The sequence below is a fragment of the Myotis lucifugus genome, unplaced genomic scaffold, assembly GCF_000147115.1.
Source record: "Myotis lucifugus unplaced genomic scaffold, Myoluc2.0 scaffold_722, whole genome shotgun sequence".
NCBI lineage: Eukaryota > Metazoa > Chordata > Mammalia > Chiroptera > Vespertilionidae > Myotis > Myotis lucifugus.
In genome coordinates, this window is record NW_005871770.1 from 79,911 (window position 1) to 95,786 (window position 15,876).

Genomic DNA, 15,876 nt, shown 5'->3' on the forward strand with positions numbered 1-15,876 from the left:
CTGCACTCTGGGTGCCTGGTGCAGGGGCGTGCTGGTTTCTCCACACGCCTGGTGCATGCTCCAGGCGTGGGAGGCCCGCGGAAGAACAGAATCTGTGGAGCGGAGTCCCTGACCACATAAGGAAGTTTGCATCTCTCCACAGGCTAATGGTTATTAGTAACAGGACTCTTCGTGACTGGAAAAAGGAAATATATCGGCTTATGTCACCCAAAGGCTAGACCCAGGGGTTCATGCAGCAGCATTGAGACTGTCTCTCTGAAGTGCCACCGCTGTGCTGATGACATACGTAGACAGGCTTTCACCCCTCAATGGGGGGACCCCTTTTTCTTCCCCTCGAAGCACTCTTTGGTCCTGTTTGTGTCACAAGTTCATCCCTGAACCATTCACTGTTTCCAGGAGCGTCAGGCACCTGGCTGGGAAGACCCGGCCTGGGTCCCTCCCGCGGGGCAGGGAGGCCTGCCCTGAACGACAGTCCTACCAGGTTTGGGTGGGGTTAGAGGGAGTTCTTAAAAACAGAAGCTCCTGCAGACATAAAAAACAAGAAACACCCACGTGAATCACACGAAGATGGCCCTGGTTAGGTGTGGACGCTCCAGGGGAAGTGATAAGAGAACCCCGAGGAAGAGCTGGTGGGTGGAGAGGGGGAGATAAGAGCCCGAACCTCCGAGGTGTAACTCTCCATCACTCCCTTGTTTCTGCTCCACCTTTTCATTAAGTTTATTTTTCCTTAATTAAAAATCCTACTTTGATGGGAGCACTTTTGGAGCCAATTACTCCTCGCAGCCCCTGGATGAGAGTTGGCCAAGGTAAGCAAACCCTATGTTAAAGATAAGATGGGCATGTGTTCATTTTGGAAACTTTCGTTTTATTTTATCTACCTTGAGTGCTGTTCTAGAAATTTCTAATATAAAACAGAATCTTGTTTGCTCTTATAAAACTTAAGTATTTTCATGTATAATCATAGGCTGATATGAAAGTCTGAAATGACAAGTTATTTAAATACAGATAGATCTTCACTTTTAAAACAAAATAGAAACACATTTGGAATACATTTGCCAATAGAATACTCTGACTTATTATTCTTATACTAGAGGCCTGGTGCACGAAATTTGTGCACAGGTAGGGTCCCTAGGCCTGGCTGGCAATCAGGGCCGATCAGGTTTCCCCCTCCCCGCCTCCCTGCCTCCCCCTTCCCTCGCTGCCCCCCTCCCACCTCCCCGCCTCCTCCTTTCCTCGCTCCCTCAGCATCCCGCCACTGCCACTGGTCACCCACCATGTTCTGTGCCGCCGCCTGGTGGTCAGCACATGTCATAGTGAGCAATAGAACTCCCGGTTGAACTCCTGAGGGGACACTTGCATATTAGCCTTTTATATATATAGATAGAAGGTTTGAGAAATGGACAAGTAAATGTCTGTCCTCAGGGTGCTTAGGAAGCTACATAGGGAACATCAGCTTCAGCAAGCTTCCGAGTGGGAATTTGCACAATGGATTTGATTTAGGGCTCTTGCAATATTTTGGTATGCAGAGGATATATACCAAAAAAGAAGAAAGAGTACTCTTTAGTATAGAGAGTAACAGAACATGAAATTAACTGGAAAAACTGCTACATTCCCCAGTTTGGGGAGTGCAGGAGGCAGCTGTTCAATAATTCTCATCATTGATGTTTCTATTTCTCTCTCTTCCTTCTTCTCTGAAATCAATAAAAATATATTTTAAAAAACACAAAAAACCCCTGCTACATCCACTGTATGTATGGTATCATTTTCAGATCATGTCAGATTCAAGAGGCATTTGAAATATACATGCTGAAAACATTTAGTTCTCTGGGCTGAGGTCTCTCCGTCCATTCTCTGGCACATACTAACCAGCACTTACTGTATGGATCATGTAGGCCGGACCTGGGAAAGGTCTGTATGAAGGTGGGCAACAGCTGACCCCACCCAGGTGGGTTTTCAGCTGCCCTCAAGAATCTTAGGCCCAAAAACAATATTTTAAAATCATGAAACGATAAACTCCAAACTGATATTTTAAAATGTACATCCAAGGAAATAATGTCTTATGCTTTCCAAGCACTAGGAGAAGATGAATATTTTCATAAACTGAGTAACTGTAACAGTTTTATTTCTCTCTATGGCCGTCTGTATGGAATGCACAGTTTTTGCATGCAGGCTTGCACAGCACCCCCTACACACACACGGGGTATGTGACGAGGGGTGAGTTTTTACACAGCTGGAGGAAGATCTCATGTCCCCTAGAGAGGAATTGATCATAGATTTGAACTATTTCAAAAGGTATTCATGCCTGGCCAGCGTGGCTCAGTGAGCACCAGCCTATGAACCAGGAGATCACGGTTCGATTCCTGGTCAGGGCACATGCCCGGGTTGTGGGCTCGAATCCCTAGTAGGAGGTGTGAAGGAGGCTCCAATCAATGATTCTCTCTCATCATTGATGTTTCTATCTTTCTCTCCCTCTCCCTTCCTCTGTTAAAGCAATAAAAATATATCTTTAAAAAAAGGTTTTCAAAGGTGTTTGTTTGCCCCACACCTTTTTAAACTCTATGCCCAGCTAGCTAATCCCATTCTCACGGGTTGGGGGCAGTTTGATCATAGAAATCAGAAATCCTAGGAGCCAGAGAGATCATTCAGTCTGACCTCATTTTCATCGTGATGAGCAGCACGGGCATTTTGCAGGGACTGCCTCAGGTTGCACAGCTAGGCGAGTGGAAAGGTCGGTTCTCAGGCCCGGGTCTGAGTCTCTGCTTTGCTTCTTGTGGATTGAACTCCTTTTCTTTTTATCTTATTCTGGTTTTTAAAGGCAGCAGCGTCCTTGGAAGGAAGAAAAGCATCCTGAGTTCAGGCTGACAGCTGCACTTAACAGGTACATGCATCGCTTCCTCGTAGAAATAACGGGAAGAAACCAATCCATTTGATTGCCCTGATGCTCTTTATATAGTGCCTAGTAGCCAGCCAGTCTGTTCATACTCCTGTTTATATGAAGTGTTAAAAACACAAACCTCAACCCCCTCACCATTTATTGAATGTCCACTGAGGACAGACTAATACAGTTTAAGAACATGAGGTCTGGGGTGAGACTACAGCAAGCATGTCAAACTCAACGGCTAACACAGACCAAACAAACAAGGCATGCGGCCCGCGGGCTGCGAGTTTGACATGCTTGGACTACAGGGTTTGCCTCTTCCTGTGTGACCTTGAACAAGTTATTTAACTCTGTGCTCAATTTTCTCATTTGGAAAAGGGAGATAATAGTACCTACATTAAGGGATGGTTATGAAGATTAAGTAAGATAATACACGGGAGGAGGAGTATGTATTCAGTAAGCGTCAGCTATTGTTAGGACCCTTTGGGCCAGGCTCCCGTGGTCACTGTTCTGTGTAAGTCTTTAGTCAATCCTGATAACGTCCTATAAGAATGAGGTTTTGTGTGTTTTGTTTTTTCTGTTCTAAGAGATTAATGACTTGTCCAAGGCCACTTAGCTAATATGTGATGAAACTGGGATTTAAAAAAACCCAAAACTTTTTATAGTGCAAACCTTTAAACATACACAAAAGGGAAAAGAGTTATAAAAAGTCCCTCATGCTCATCTTTCAGCTTCAGACCTTAGCATTCTGCCATTTCTTCTGTAACTTCCACCCCCATCTCACAGCTGGCTAGATATAATCTTTTACTATAAATATATCTAACAGTATAAGGCTGGTAAGAACCTTTTAAACCAAACAAAACGTAACCGCAGTTTCATTATTTCACTTAACAAATGAACAATAACTCATTAATATCATCTAATACCAGCCTGTATTCAAATTTTCCCAGGGGGCCCCCTCTAGCTGCGAGAGGGTATGCTGCCTAGTTCATGAATCACTTAATAAAGCCAATTAGATCTTCAAAAGAGACAAACACAAAATTTCCCGTTGTCTCTGCATCTGATATTCTCTGTTGAGTCTCTGTGACTCTAAAGGAGCCGGATCTGAACCCAGGGCCCTCTGGCCCCAGAGTCCATGCTCTTCCTGTTGCAACACGCAAGCTCTGAACTGCCTCTCCCTGGTCTGGACACACGGCCACGTGCAGTGAGGCCACAGAGGCCATCACCTGGAACAGGCCACAGAGAAGCATTTTAGGCTGATTTGAGGTCCACAAGTTTTATGGCAGACAGCGTGGCCCTGCAGGAGACAACAATCATCTCTTAGCATCGAGGCTGTGTAGAAGTTGGAGCTGTCTGCGGAATTCCAGAAATACGCTCAGTGATGGCGAACCTTTTGAGCTTGGCGTGTCAGCATTTTGAAAAACCCTAACTTAACTCTGGTGCCGTGTCACATAGAGAAATTTTTTGATATTTGCAACCATAGTAAAACAAAGACTTATATTTTTGATATTTATTTTATATATTTAAATGCCATTTAACAAAGAAAAATCAACCAAAAAAATGAGTTCACGTGTCACCTCTGACACGGGTGTCAGAGGTTCGCCATCACTGCCTAGGTCAGCGGTTCCTGAGTTTTTTGTCCTTTCCCACCTTAGAAGCCACGGAGTGTCTGTTTGTGTCGGTGTATCTATTGGGATTTGTCTGTTGACACTAGAAATTAAAATGAGAGATTTTTAAATGTTACTTAGTCATGAATTTGAAAATAGCAAAATAAAAATAATAAACCCACGCATGTTAACATAAATATTTCTTTAAGAAGCAAAATGACATTTTCCAAAACAAAAAAGTGTATTGAGAAGAGTGGCATTGTTATCCCTTTGACGAATCTCTGACAGTAGCTGGGTTCTCTGCTGATGCGTTCAGTCTGCGGTGACTTCACATGTCACGCGGCTTCTGTCACCCTCCACTGTGCAAAGATCATTTTAGTATGAACTGCAAGTCCCTCGACTTGCACTGTCCCTGAAAGGGTCTGAGAACCGCTGCCATAGGTGAGCCTTCAGACAGGAGTTCCTTAGTGGAGGAAGGATGGGCAGGTCCTGGAGGGAGACATGCACCCCAGACCTTGTTGAAGTAGATCATTAAGCTGTGCCAGCAGCTTCAAGGTATAAAGCTCTGCGAGCACAGGTGACAGTCATGTGGGGTGTGGGTGACCTTCAGCGGCTGTTATTGGTGTAAGGGACTTCAGGTAGGTCCAGACCCCTCATTGCATGGATCATCGTAAATAATCATCCTGACTTCTCTCCCGTTGGTAATGTTCAGCAAAGACTATTGCCTTGTCACGAAGGAAAAACGGATTTTCAGCCAGACTCTCTCCTCCCCCCTCAGGACCAATTCTGACTCTGCTCTTCACACGAGTGCTCTAAGCACCAAGCCCCAGGACCCCTATGGAGGAGGGGGCCAGTCGGCCTGGCCGGCCGCATACATGGGTAAGACACACGGCCCTGCCCGCCGCGGCTCTGCTTCTGCCCGTCCTGTGGCATCTTGCCTGGCGCGTGCCCTCCCCGCCCGTGGCCTCCCGAGAAGGAGCCACGGGGAAGGTGTGTGTGCTCCGTGGATGAGTGGCGCTTACAGGTCACCTGCTTGGTTGCTGCCTCTCTCACGGCAGCTTCTCCCCCTCGGCACCTCTGGGCCCTCCGTTTCCTGTCTTCCCCTCCACACTCATCATTCTCATGTGGACTCATCGTAACTTCCTAACTGGTCTCCTCACTTCCAGGCCTATATACTCTCATCCAGTTTTACGTGATTTATCTGAAGGTCCTCTTTTCTCACCTAGGATCTGAGCAAACTGAGAAATAAAGTGACAGGTGAAGCTAAATGTCTTTATTAGTGACAAGAGCATGCGGAGTCTCTCTGTGGGTCCATGCCCATTACGACTGAACCCCAGAATGAGGCCCACTGCCCCGCAGCGCTGGCCCAGCCCAGTGCCCCGAGAGGATGGGGTCAGACTGAAGGGCAGGCCGAGCAGAGAAGGCCCCGAGGAGGAGAGGGGCTGGCCTGGGGCTGGGCGTCGCCTGCTCAGTTGTTCCCCGTTTTGCCAGGTAGACCATTGTCCTGCCTCCCTTGGCCAGAGTGAGTGAAGCGGAGGAGAGAGCCGGAGTGACAGGAGTGGGGAAAGCCTTCTCATGCCATCTGCTTCCAGAGCGAACTCACATCTGATCATAGTCTCCTGCGTACAGTCCTCCGTGCCCCCTCCCTCCAGGAGAGTCCCAGTCTCAGTCTGGAATGACGGGAGTTCCAGGACCTGCCCCCCGCCCCCCCACTCGCCCCCGTTCTCACTCCCCAAGTCAGCCGTGAGGACCACGTTGGGTTCTGCTAATGTTTCATTCTGTTCTCATCTCTTCCTCCCGTAACTCACTCCTGACCTACCTGATCAACACCCTCCGCTTTGTCGTCATTTCTGTGGGGCCAGCCTTGGCCTTCCTCTCCACCAGAACTATCCATGTCCTTCTAACATCCTAAAGCTCCGGCGTGCAGGTGGCTCTCTCGGCACCTGTGTCACTCCTGTGCTCAGAGTCAATTTCTTGAAGTCAGCGTCTTGATGGTCTTACCTCCAGCACTGTGCCTGGCCGGAGGAGCCCTCGGTGCTGGGAAGTGCGGGGAAACCACAGTGGCTACCTGTGCAGAGCACTCGCTGCATCAGCCTGCACATGCAGCAGTCTGGCTACAGGCCAGCCTGCCTCCCTGGGGTTATAATCTGGTCGGAACAATGGCTCTGACTGTCCATTCCATATGCCAGTCAGCACCTTAGGTCGACTCCTATCCACAAACGGGAAGGACTACGTGTTTGGTCTTGAAACAGGCAAATAAATCTTAGCTGAGCTTTTCTGGGTTCTTCACTTTTTAGACACCTAAAGCCTAAATGGTCTGTTCCTTCTGAGGAGAGCATGGCTGGCCTATTTTCTTGCACATAGTAGGATAGGCCTTAGTAATAATTGTTCCCTGGTGCAATCAGAGGTGACTAAACCGTTGTTGCTTGTAAAGCGTAGGATCTTTCAGAATCGGTGGAGGCCATCCAGCCGAGTTTCCCCCCACACACACACACACGTATACACACGTATACACACACACACACACACACACACACACACAGGAGAGTAAAGCTGGCGGTTATGTCGGACTCGGGTGTGGGTTAGAGAAGCAGGTGCCTGAGTGGCGGTTATGTCGGACTCGGGTGTGGGTTAGAGAAGCAGGTCCCTGGGGAGGCGGGGAGGTTAGCTCAGGATGGGTAGAGATGGGAAGATATAAACAAAGCCCAGCAGAAGCAGAGCCGGCGATCAGTGGGGGCCCTGTGACTGCGGCAGGACCTTAGTCCCCCAGGACTGGGAGGGAGCCAGACCGATGGGTTTTTACCTGGGACCCCGAATGCAGAGCTGATTTCTGCCTCTGCCATTCCTTCTGGCAGAGTTTACTCCAGGAAGGGCTAAGGCCTAGAGAGAACAAGGAAATCATAGGTAATTTAAGTAGGACCTTGTGAGGCTGCATGCAAAGAGAAAAGAAAATAACTAAAGAAAGTGATCGATTGAGCGAAGTGTTTATGCTGAGTGATGCGGCTTCAGCGGGAAGAGGTAAGAAGTGTCAGGCGGTGAGAGGATGGATGAGAAGGCAAAAGAATGTCAGTGTTGATCCCGGCAGACAGGAAGAGCAGAGAAAGACATCCCAGAGCCGGCTTTCGGGGGTGACTTGAGAATCAGGGGGCGCTCCTTGTCACCTCAGCAGTTAAACATTGTTGGGCCACGTATCTGACAGCCCGGAGGGCGGGCTGCCCTCCAGCTTGAACCGCGTGGCTGCTTCTGCAAGTATCGCAGAACTCAGAAACACATCCAAATATGGACGTGTTTACATGGGAAAGCCAGTGTGTTTAAAATATTAGTCAAGTCTCCAAGGATGGGAATTATTTCTGGAGAATTCTATTTGCTGGTGGGAGCTATTTTAAATCGTTTCATGCATTTTCCCCCTGTAATTCATTAAAGTTTTTCATTTTCTTTTCCTCTTGGATTTTAAAAATATCGACTAGCTTTGCAAAAAGGTATTTCTTATTATAGGACCAACCAAATAAAGATGAAGCAAGTGATGGGAAAATGTAATTGGAGCCCAGAATCGGGCTTCGTAGCAGAAGCAACAGTAACAGCTCTGCCCCAGGGACCTTTCCTGAGCATAATGATGTAGCTCCGATCAGTGTTCCCACTAGTTGTTGTTGTTGTTGTTGTTGTTATGAGTGGATCAAAAAGGAGCATCTTGCCGAGACCAGTTTGGCTCAGTGGATAGAGCGTCGGCCTGCGGACTGAAAGGTCCCAGGTTCGATTCCGGTCAAGGGCATGTACCTGGGTTGCGGGCACATCCCCAGTAGGATGTGTGCAGGAGGCGGCTGATCGATGTTTCTCTCTCATCGATGTTTCTAACTCTCTGTCTCTCTCCCTTCCTCTCTGTAAAAAATCAATAAAATATATTTTAAAAAAACAAAACAAAAAGGAGCATCTGCTTAACTCCATGAGCAATAAACTTGGATGCATTAACGAGTGGTTTGTGTCCCAAGAAAACAAAGCCATTGTTCTGATACGTGTGTAGTGATTTTCATGATGGTGATTGAGTGTCATGACAGTTACATGTGATTAGCAGTTGATGTAAATGGCAGCAATAGACTTTCATACAATCAAACAAGATTTTTATATTCTCTCGTTTAATTAGCCAGAATCTCTAAAAGGAAATGTTGACCCTTTCCCTGGCAGCCTTTGCCGTTCAGTTATCATTTCACACGCGTACACACGGAGTTATTTCACATACGTACACACGGAGTTCAGTTATGATTTCACACGCGTACACACGGAGTTCAGTTATGTCACACGTGTGCACCGGGGACAGTTACGGGCTCTCTGACATGCCCTGTCCCAGAGCCTGGGATGGTCCCCTCACTCTGCTGGGTTCACGGCCTGGGAAGGAGGCAGGGTGGCCCGCGTCCTTTCAGTGCATCCTAGAGCCGAGGCTGATGTGCATAGGGGCTTGTCTTCTGCACCCAGAGCTCTAGAAGCTGAGCACGGCCAACTCGGGGGCTGCAGCCCTGAGCTCCTCCTCTGGGTCCGGTAGAGGCCCAGATGTCAGTGGCCTTAACAGGCGATGTGCTTTGACCTGCATAGTTAAGGAAAAGTTTTAAATGCAAATAACCCTAAAGGAAGTGAGCCTGTGCCTGACGGGAGGGAGAGGGCAAGCATCCCAGGTCATAGAGGGGGCAAAAAGCGGCCCCTCGAGGGCAGGAGGGCCCAGAATGAGGAGGCTGAGGCCCCAGGGGCTTCTTAAAGGACCCCCTCTGGTTAGAGCATCCAACTGCTCCTCTACTGGGTGAATCAAGACTGTGCTGGGAGTCAGGCTTGAGCCGGGAGAGGGGACATGGGCTCGGTTACACTGAGGAGGTCACCACGTGGCTCTGACCCAAGACGTTTCCTGGGTCACAGATGCAGCCTCGGTCCCTGCTGTGCCATCCCCGCTGGGCTGATGCGCGTGAGTGTCCTCTCTGTGCAGACATCCCATCGCAACCTGTTCCTTTTCCTTGGTAGCCCTTTGTTTATGGTTGTGTCCTGTGATATTTTTCATTCAGCAGTGAAATCCTGGCTTACATATTTTGGTCACGTGAGCTTGCTGCTGCCACCTCCACCTTTCTGGTCACCTACACTCAAAACCTGGTGTTGTCTTTAATATCCTCAGTCCCGCCCCTGTCACCATTCAGCAGCCAAGTCGAGCTGAGTCTACCCCTGTGGTGCCTCCACCTGCCCTCTCTTCTGTCCCCAGTGCCTGCCTTCGGCCTGGACCGTTCTGTTTGGTTTCCACCTGGTCTCCCTGCCTTTCAGTCCTTCTCACACTGAGCTGTCAGAACCATCTCCCGAAAGCGAAGCTGAATCGCGTCACTGCTCTAGCGGAGACCTGGTGTGTCCCGCCTTATGCCGGCTTACTCCTCTCTCAGCGAAGCCTCATCTCCCCTCCTCCGCCTGTCTTCACACGGCGCATCCCTTCCCACCTTACTCCCATGTCTAATCCCTCAGGCACAGCACGGTGGACGTTCTGAAGGCGCACAGGCCAGAGTCCTAGGCCCGAGCTTACTTAGCAGAGCGACCTGGGGGGTTAGCACCTGCCGCATAGAGTTGCTGTGAGGATGGCATGAGGGCACCTGTGTAAAGGCCCAGCACATAGCGGACAGTACTGTTAGCAGCTGTTACTATCATCCTCGTTGTTACCCTCAGTGTCTAACTCAGGTGCCACCTCCTCCGTGAAGCCTTCCTGGGTTCCAGTCGGACGGAGGCGGTGACACTGATGGCCTGTCGCGTGGAATGTCTGCTCCCCACTCAGGCCGTTTCACGAGGTTGAGTCCTCGTGTTGCAGGGATAGGTCAGCCTGTTCATTAGACCCCGAGTGATGGGTTTCTTGATGAGAAAGAAGCAATGCTGGACTGCTGTACGACATGAGGCTTTTTATTTGTGATCGGGCCGTCAGAATGGTCACGTTCCCTGCCCTTGGCAATACGAGGGCCCCAAAATGTGAGTCAGAAGCTCCTCTCTCCTCCTTGTAACAGTGCTGCCTGCAGAGCCAGGCCCTTTGCCTCTGCACCTCATTTCCAAACGTTCTTCTGTTCACATCTCCTTTCTTCAGCTGTGTTCACTCATAGTGAAGCGATAGCCTAGCCCCGTGGTCGACAAACTGCGGCACGTACAGTGCCATTGAAACTTCGTGGCCCATGCGCAGCAGTCGGTATTTTGTGGAAGAGCCACACTCAAGGGGCCAAAGAGCCGCACGTGGCTCGCGAGCCGCAGTTTGCCAATCACTGGCCTAGCCCAAGTCTCTCACCGGCTAGGACCGTCTGAGGAGGGTCCTCTGGGATGATTTTAAAATGTAGATTCCTGGGCCCATTCTTACACCTTCTGAGGCAAAAAGCTTTGAGGGTTGAACTCATGAATCTGCATTTTAAAAGCTTACCCAAGTGGTCTTTGTGTGCATTAACATAAAGTTTTTAATCACTGACTTAGATTCTGTTTCCGTCAGCCTGAAAAAAATTCTGTCTTTATGAAAGTGCTCCATTTATCGACCTCTTCCTGCTCCTGGGGACTCATGGTGCTGGCCAGGCACCCAGCCTCCACTACAATTGGGTATCTTCTCGCTGTACTGGGAATTTGTACCATGTTCTGTCTTCACCCCTGCACTCTGTCACCTGCCACATCTAGCATTTAGTAGGAACTTAATATATGTTGAGTGAATGATTGTTAGATATTTAGTTTACGTTTTTATAGACTAATCTGGTTAACTTACAGATTAAGTTTACCCAAAAACATATTGAAACTTTAAGTAAGTCAGCCTTTATTTAAAGGCTTGGAACTTTAAAATTTCTCCTGATTTTATATTGAAAACTCACTTGGTATAATTGATGTCTCTAAAGAGAATAATAATCTTACCTTCTTGGCACAAGTCTTTGGTTTTAGCCCAGAGCAATTAGATATACTATACTTGTCATTAACAGTGTATTTTATGGGTTAAAAATACTTTATTCAGCCCAGCCGGTGTGGCTCACTGGTTGAGCATTGACCCATGCACCAAGAGGTCGCCGATTCAGTTCCCGGTCAGGGCACGTGCCTGGGTTGTGGGCTCGATCACCAGTGGTGGGCATGCAGGAGGCAGGCAATCGACATTCTCTCATTGATCTTTCTATGTTTCTCTCCCTCTCCCTTCCACTCTTTCTTTAAAAAAAAATAAAACATATTTCTTTAAAAAGAAAGGAACCAAAATGTTATAAAAAATACTTTATTCGGTTAGAATGTATTCAAAGTCAAATTTTTAAATTTCTGTGAATAGCTATCACATCCCCTATTTAAGTTGACTGAGACTTCAGATAAATTATTTTTTTAAATAACTTGACTCTTTGCAAGAAATATATGTATAACTACACACAGCATGGAACTTCCCGTTGTTCCGCTGGGCCCGCGTGGTGAGTGTGAAGCAATTACCTGCCCTTCCTAGTGGGCGATGCATTTGGAAGTGGTTTCGATCCAAATTTCCTTATTTTGTAAGCTGAATAGAGGTTCTCAGATTTTGAAAATTGTTCCCTCAGGACAGTTTAAGAGTGAGATAATTTTAAAGAAGAAGGAAAGTAGATAGGAACCAACTTTAGGCTTAAATTAACCGTATCTGTCTTAATTTTAGCGTAAAGCCCAATGTATCTTAGCTGGACCTCAATTACTGTACCAAAATGGATAGAATTTTAAAAATTCAATTTCAAATCAGAAAGAGTGACAAATTCATGAATAAGGGAAAAGGAAAGCGCCACATAAAAGTATTTGTTTCCTTTCCCCCTAGGTTTCTGTGATGGTGAGAACAATGGACATGGAGAAGGTACGGATTGGTCCTGCCACTGGGCTGGGCGTGATGCTGACGGTAGTTACATGACCTCCTTTCAACATGTGAACTAGTTGATGCTCATGTTTCAGAACTTCCCAAAGTGCCGACAACTACAAATGAGTTTAGTTGTCTGAGATGCTCTATTAAATTAGGGCTACCCATGACCAAGGCCACGAGAAAGGAAGCGTATGGTGAGATTGCGACATCTGATTCCCCATAATCCCAGTCACAGGGGTGTGCAGGGAAGCAGAGGTTGTCATCACATGAACATATTAATGACTTGGTCGCCCTGGCCAGTGTGGCTCAGTTGGTTGGGCATCTCCCCCTGTAGGTAGAGGTTGCCGGTTCTATTCCGGATCAGGGCACATGCCCATGTTGCGGGCTGGATTCCCAATAGGGGGTGTGCAGGAGGCAGCTAATGATGTTTCATTCTCACATTGATGTTTCTCTCTCCCACTCCCTCTCTCTCTAAAAATCAATAAGAAATCTTTAAGGAAAAAGAAAATATTAATGAATTGGTCACTTACACCATTAGTTATTCCAGTATTCCTCCCTCCTCAGCTGCCTGTCTCTGCCCATTTAGAAAGTTTTGAGACTGTGATTGACACATGTAAATAAGCAGTGCGAGGAAAATGCAAATTGATTGCAAAATGAGATTGCAGGAGATACTGAGATTTATTAAACCGATCAGAGATACTGGAGATCTACTGAATGTCGCTCAAAGCCAGTGATAAGTGAGGATCTGACACAGTTCGTTTATTCATTCAGTGCCAGACACTTTTTTCTTTTCCCTAAATCTTCATCATCTGAAATTTAATTTTCGCAATCTGAAAGTGAACAACTAAATTAGGTTTACAATAAATTGCAGAGATAAGGACTCACGGGAGTATGCTATATGAGGCGCATCTCGCACCAGAGGCACAATTCTCCACCATCATCCTATCGAGTCCTTTTCCGGGCAAGCCCTTTTAGGCCATGAATAACCTCATGAAAAGTTGAAACATCAGTGAACATCCACTAGGACAAATAAATAATTGGCTTCAAGCTTCTTTCCATCCCCCCGGTGGATCCTTTGAGGAATTCTCAACAAATCTTGGAAATGAAGACCAAATCAGTGAACTTCTCTAAGGAAGCAGTCCCCTTTAAGGCCTTGGCGTCTCCCCAGCCATATTCCTATGACCAACCTCTTATGAGCAGTAACCTTGAGGCATGAAGCCGCCTCACTCAGCCCTTGAAACTTTTCCTGTCATCCATCAGTGCCGCAGAGAGCGATTGTTTATTCTCGAGTGTCTCCTTGTATTGCTTTATAAAGGCTCTCAAACCTATTATTCCTGCCGCCCAGTTTGCGAGTCAGCTGCAGAGCGGGGGGTGAGCTGGCACAGCTTCCAGCACTCCCTGTGCCGAAACGTCGCTGAATAGAATCAAGGCCCTGCCCTTGTAGACTTCACATTTCCGAAGCCGTTCCTATTAAGGGTCAGACTAGGTAGCATTTAAAGAAAAGAAAATCCAACAAGGATGTGGACAAAATGAGTTCTTCAGAAGAGAGTGGCTTGAATATCCTGATTAAGAGAGAGACCGGGGACCGCTGCTGATAAGCCTGGATATCTAGGTAGGAACGGCGCTGTCCTGACGGTGTGAGGTTGACTGTAAAGACACCGAATGGGGCTCTGTTACAGCGCCCCCACCCTCCTTAACTCATTCTGAGAGGCCACCAATGCAGTCAGATCCTGAGTGTTAGTAAAAATAAGATAAACTTATTGTAGAATTTTTCTTTCATTTTTCAAATCTTTTTCTCAGAATTGACTCTGAAATTTTGGTCCCTATTTTTTTTTTATATATATATGTATTTCAGAGAGGAAGGGAGAGGGAGAGAGAGAGAGAGAAACATCCATGATGAGAGAGAATCATTGATCGGCTGCCTCCTGCACGCCCCCTACTGGGGATCCAGCCCACAACCCAGACATGTGCCCTGACCAGGAATCGAACCGTGACCTCCTGGTTCATAGGTCAGTGCTCAACCACTGAGCCACGCCGACTGGGCTGGTCCCTGTTTTAAGTGACTTCTTTTTGGGGTTTGTTACCCGTGGGTCTCTTGTGTGGGGCTAAAACAGACAAAGTGGAGCACATGTGGTCACCAAACCCTAACTGCATGTGCAGTCCGAGCAGTCACCAGTGTCTCTAATGTTGAACCCCCTGCCTGGCATCAGGTCCCCTAATTCCTGAGGGCTGGCCCTCCCCTTGTCTTCCGGTCTCTCTCTGAGAACAACAATGAATATTTGTGAACTAAATCATTTTTTTCTCTCGAAGATCATTTCTTCAGCCAGTGTTGGGATGGCTGCCATCTAACGCAATGACTGTGCTTCCCCCCACTTTAGTGATGTGTTTCCCTGGCTCATTGAAAGAAGAGAACCTGCTAAACGTTCCCAAGCCACTGCCAAAGCAGCTGTGGGAGACCAAGGAGGTGGGTGAGCAGTCCTCACTGTGCTTGTTGTCACTGAATGTTTGCCCTTCAGCGGTCCCTGTGCGTCCTGCGGCGGGAAACGAGGAAATGGGGGAAAGGAAGGTAATTTCTCTGGGGACAGAGCTAGGAAGAACACACTAGGGAATGATGGTTCGAGTAAGAATGATCACATTTTGTTGGTAAGTTAGTACACTGATCTCTTGGCTTCCTAATTTGCATTTGAATGGACTCATTAAAAAAAAAACACCAAACTATTAGTCCCCCCCATATCTCAATCCTATCGCTAAACGCACTGAAACCTGGTTACAAGCCATAGGCAGACTTTGCTGTTTGGTGGCCAACACCCTCTACCAGTGACCCGCTTCTGTCCACAGCTGCTGCTTCACCAGATATCCCTTTTGTAAGTCAAGGGCATTTGACCTGAGTCCTCAGGGAGTCGGTAAACAAGTCATCTGTTTTAGGATTTCCATGAGTATTTGTGTCCGCTTGTGCTAGCTGCCCCCCACCGTGCTCCCGCTGTGGAGCGGGGAGGTCCCACGGTGCTGGGCTGGGCCCTTCTTCCCTCGGGAAGCTGTGCTGCCTTTGCAAGAAAGCCGTTCACCCCCAGCCCTTAGTGATGCAGTTGCTCGTCTGGCCTCGGTACTCGCCTGCCCGCCTGCCTAGGCTGCCTCCATCCAGTTCCATTTTCTCCTGCCACGTCCACGAAGGTCCTGGTCAGCATTGGCGTGGGCTTGACAGGTCTTTGTAAAAACGAGATCCATTGATGTTTCATCATTGGGGGGAGGGAGAGATATGATTTAAAGCTCACCTCCTTGCCCTGGCCGGTTTGGCTCAGTGGATAGAACATCCGCCTGCGGACCAAAGGGTCCTGGGTTCAATTGTAGTCAAGGGCATGTACCTTGGTTGCAGGCTCCTCCCCCGGCCCGGGCCTTGGTCGGGGCTCGTGCAGGAGGCAACCAATCGATGTGTTTCTCTCACATCGGTATTTCTCTCTGTCTTTCCCTCTCTCTTCTACTCGCCCTAAAAATCAAGGGAAATATATCCTCGAGTGAGGATGAACAAAAATAAATAAATAAACATAAAATCCATCCCCTTAAGCAGAGGA

The 15,876-nt window shown here is 47.8% G+C and overlaps 1 protein-coding gene across 1 annotated transcript in view; it reads left to right on the forward strand.

The window, feature by feature from the left end:
- Positions 1-15,876, forward strand: part of CRTC3 (CREB regulated transcription coactivator 3) — a 91,684-nt gene that overhangs the window by 60,123 nt on the left and 15,685 nt on the right. Inside the window, exons 4-8 of the mRNA XM_014447845.2 lie at positions 745-806; positions 2,816-2,878; positions 5,264-5,364; positions 12,269-12,304; positions 14,686-14,771. Of these exons, the coding sequence (XP_014303331.1) occupies positions 745-806; positions 2,816-2,878; positions 5,264-5,364; positions 12,269-12,304; positions 14,686-14,771 (348 nt within the window). The remainder of the gene's footprint in view (positions 1-744; positions 807-2,815; positions 2,879-5,263; positions 5,365-12,268; positions 12,305-14,685; positions 14,772-15,876) is intronic.